Source organism: Penaeus vannamei, chromosome 12 (assembly GCF_042767895.1).
Source record: "Penaeus vannamei isolate JL-2024 chromosome 12, ASM4276789v1, whole genome shotgun sequence".
Classification (NCBI taxonomy): Eukaryota; Metazoa; Arthropoda; class Malacostraca; order Decapoda; family Penaeidae; genus Penaeus; species Penaeus vannamei.
This window is the reverse complement of record NC_091560.1, coordinates 3,332,423-3,334,922: the sequence shown is the minus strand read 5'-3', so window position 1 is coordinate 3,334,922 and position 2,500 is coordinate 3,332,423. Positions and strand designations below refer to the sequence as shown.

The following is a 2,500-nucleotide window of genomic DNA, read 5'->3' as shown; positions in this document are numbered from 1 at the left end:
AAGAGGGAGGGACAAAAGAAGGAGAGAAGAGGGGAGGAAGATGTAAAGGAGGAAAGGAGGAAGAAGAATGAAGAAGGGGGAGAAAGAAGGATAAGGAGGAGGAAAAAGGGAAAGAAATTAGGGTGAAAGAAAGATAGAGGAAAGTAAAGAGAAAAGGAAGCAAGGATAGAGGGAAGCAAGAGGAAGAAAGAGAGAGGGGATATAAGAAGGAGAGGTAGAAAGAAAGAAGGGATTGGGAGAGATTAAGACTAAACAAAGGAATGGCAGTAGAGCTAATGCAGGAAGTAGAGTAAAACAGAGAGAGAGAGAGAGAGAGAGAGAGAGAGAGAGAGAGAGAGAGAGAGAGAGAGAGAGAGAGAGAGAGAGAGAGAGAGAGAGAGAGAGAGAGAGAGAGAGAGAGAGAGAGAGAATGAGAGAGAGAAGGAAGCGAAAGAAAGCTCGAGAGATAGAGAGAGAAAGAGAAAAAGAAAAAGAAAGAGAAACAGAGACAAACAAACAGAGAAAAAGAGAAAAAGAGAGAGATAGAGAGAGAGAGAGAGAGAGAGAGAGAAGCGGAAGGGAAAAGAAGACCCAAAGTCATTACTTACCCCATTACCGTTGCCCACATCCCCCGGCAGACAGAAGGGGCGCACCGACCAAGCAATCTCCCTGCTGGAGTCCGTCTTCGCCCCAGAGGAGGAGAAAGCAGGGGAGGCGGGGGCTCTCCTGGCCAGCCTCTACCTCCAGCAGGGGAAGGTGAAGGAGGCGGAGGGCGTGCACCTCAGCCTCACCGCCGCCCAGCCCTCGCAGCCGCGGATCCTGGCGGAATACGCGGCGTTCCTGCAGAGATTGGGTGAGTTCCTGTAGGAGGGGAAGTGGGGGGGAGGGGGGAGGGGAGGGGGAAGGGGGAGGGGGAGGAGGGGTCATGTAGGTGAGTTCCTGTTGAGGTGAAGTAGGGGAAGGGGAGGGCATGTAGGTGAGTTCCTGTTGAGGTGAGAAGCGGAGGAGGGGAGGGGAGGGGGGCATGTAGGTGAGTTCCTGTTGAGGTGAAGTGGGGGGGGGAGGGTGGGAAGGGGGGAGGGGGCATGTAGGTGAGTTCCTGTTGAGGTGAAGTGGGGGGGGAAGGGGGAAGGGAGGGGGAGGTGATAGGGGGGCATGTAGGTGAGAGTTCCTGTTGAGGTGAAGTGGGGGAAGTGGGGGAAGGGGAAAGGGGGAGGGGGGGACATGTAGGTGAGTTCCTGTAGGAGGGGAAGTAGGGGGAGGGGAGGAAGGGGGAGGGGGCATGTAGGGTGAGTTCCTGTTGAGGTGAAGTGGGGGGAAGGGGGAAGGGAGGGGGAGGTGGGGAGGGGGGCATGTAGGTGAGTCCCTGTAGGAGGGGAAGTGGGGGAAGGGAGGTGGGAAGGGGGGGGGCATGTAGGTGAGTTCCTGTTAAGGTGAAGTGGGGGAAGGGGGGAAGGGAGGGGGAGGGGGAAGGGGGGGGGCATGTACGTGGGTCCTGTTGAGGTGAAGTGGGGGGGGGGGAAGGGGGAAGGGGGAAGGGGGGCATGTAGGTGAGTTCCTGTTGAGGTGAAGTGGGGGAGGGGGGGGGAAGGGGGCATGTACGTGGGTCCTGTTGAGGTGAAGTAGGGGAAGGGGGAGGAGGGGGCATGTAGGTGAGTTCCTGTTAAGGTGAAGGGGGGGAAGGGGAAGGGAGGGGGGGTGGGAAGGGGGAGAGGGGGAAGTGGGAAGGAGGGGAGGGAGGGGCATGTAGGGGAGTTCCTGTTAAGGTGAAGTGGGGAGGGGGGAAGGGGCGAGGGGGCATGTAGGTGAGTTCCTGTTGAGGTGAAGTGGGGGAGGGGGATGGAGGGCATGTAGGTGGGTCCCTGTTGAGGTGAAGTGGGGAGGAGGGGGGAGGTGGGAAGGGGGGGGCATGTAGGTGAGTCCCATTAGGTGAAGGCTGGTCGTTCTGCCTGTCTGTGTAGACTAGGTGAATGGTAGGTGATTATTGCAGATCTATTTTTCTTAATAAGGAGATAGATAGATAGACAGACAGACAGACAGACAGGCAGACACACACACACACACACACACACACACACACACACACACACACACACACACACACACACACACACACACACACACCCATGCACACAGATAGAGCCCGTGAAAGAGTGAGAGCGAGAGAGCGAGAGAGAGAGAGAGAGAGAGAGAGAGAGAGAGAGAAAGAGAGAGAGCGAGAGGGAGAGAGAGAGAGAGAATGAGAGAGAGAGAGAGAGAGAGAGAGAGAGAGAGAAAGAAAGAGAGAGAGAAAGAAAGAGAGAGAGAGAGAAAGAGCGAGAGCGAGAGAGAAAGAGAAAGAACGAGAGCGAGATAAAAAAAAAAAAGAAAGAAAAAGAAGAAAAAAAAACAAAGAAAAGAAAGACAGACCATAGATAAACAAACAAACCAAAAAAACAAGAAAAAAGGAGCAGGTAGACCAGTTCCTCAACGATAAATCAGTAAGCCTGCCATTGGACACTTTCTCAATCTTCACAAGCTT

At 54.4% G+C, this 2,500-nt stretch overlaps 1 protein-coding gene across 1 annotated transcript in view; it reads left to right on the top strand.

The window, feature by feature from the left end:
- Window positions 1-2,500, top strand: part of LOC113816568 (protein O-mannosyl-transferase TMTC1-like) — a gene marked incomplete at its 5' end in the record, with an annotated part of 67,633 nt that overhangs the window by 54,901 nt on the left and 10,232 nt on the right. The window contains 1 exon segment of the mRNA XM_070128413.1: window positions 618-832. Within this exon segment, the coding sequence (XP_069984514.1) occupies window positions 618-832 (215 nt within the window).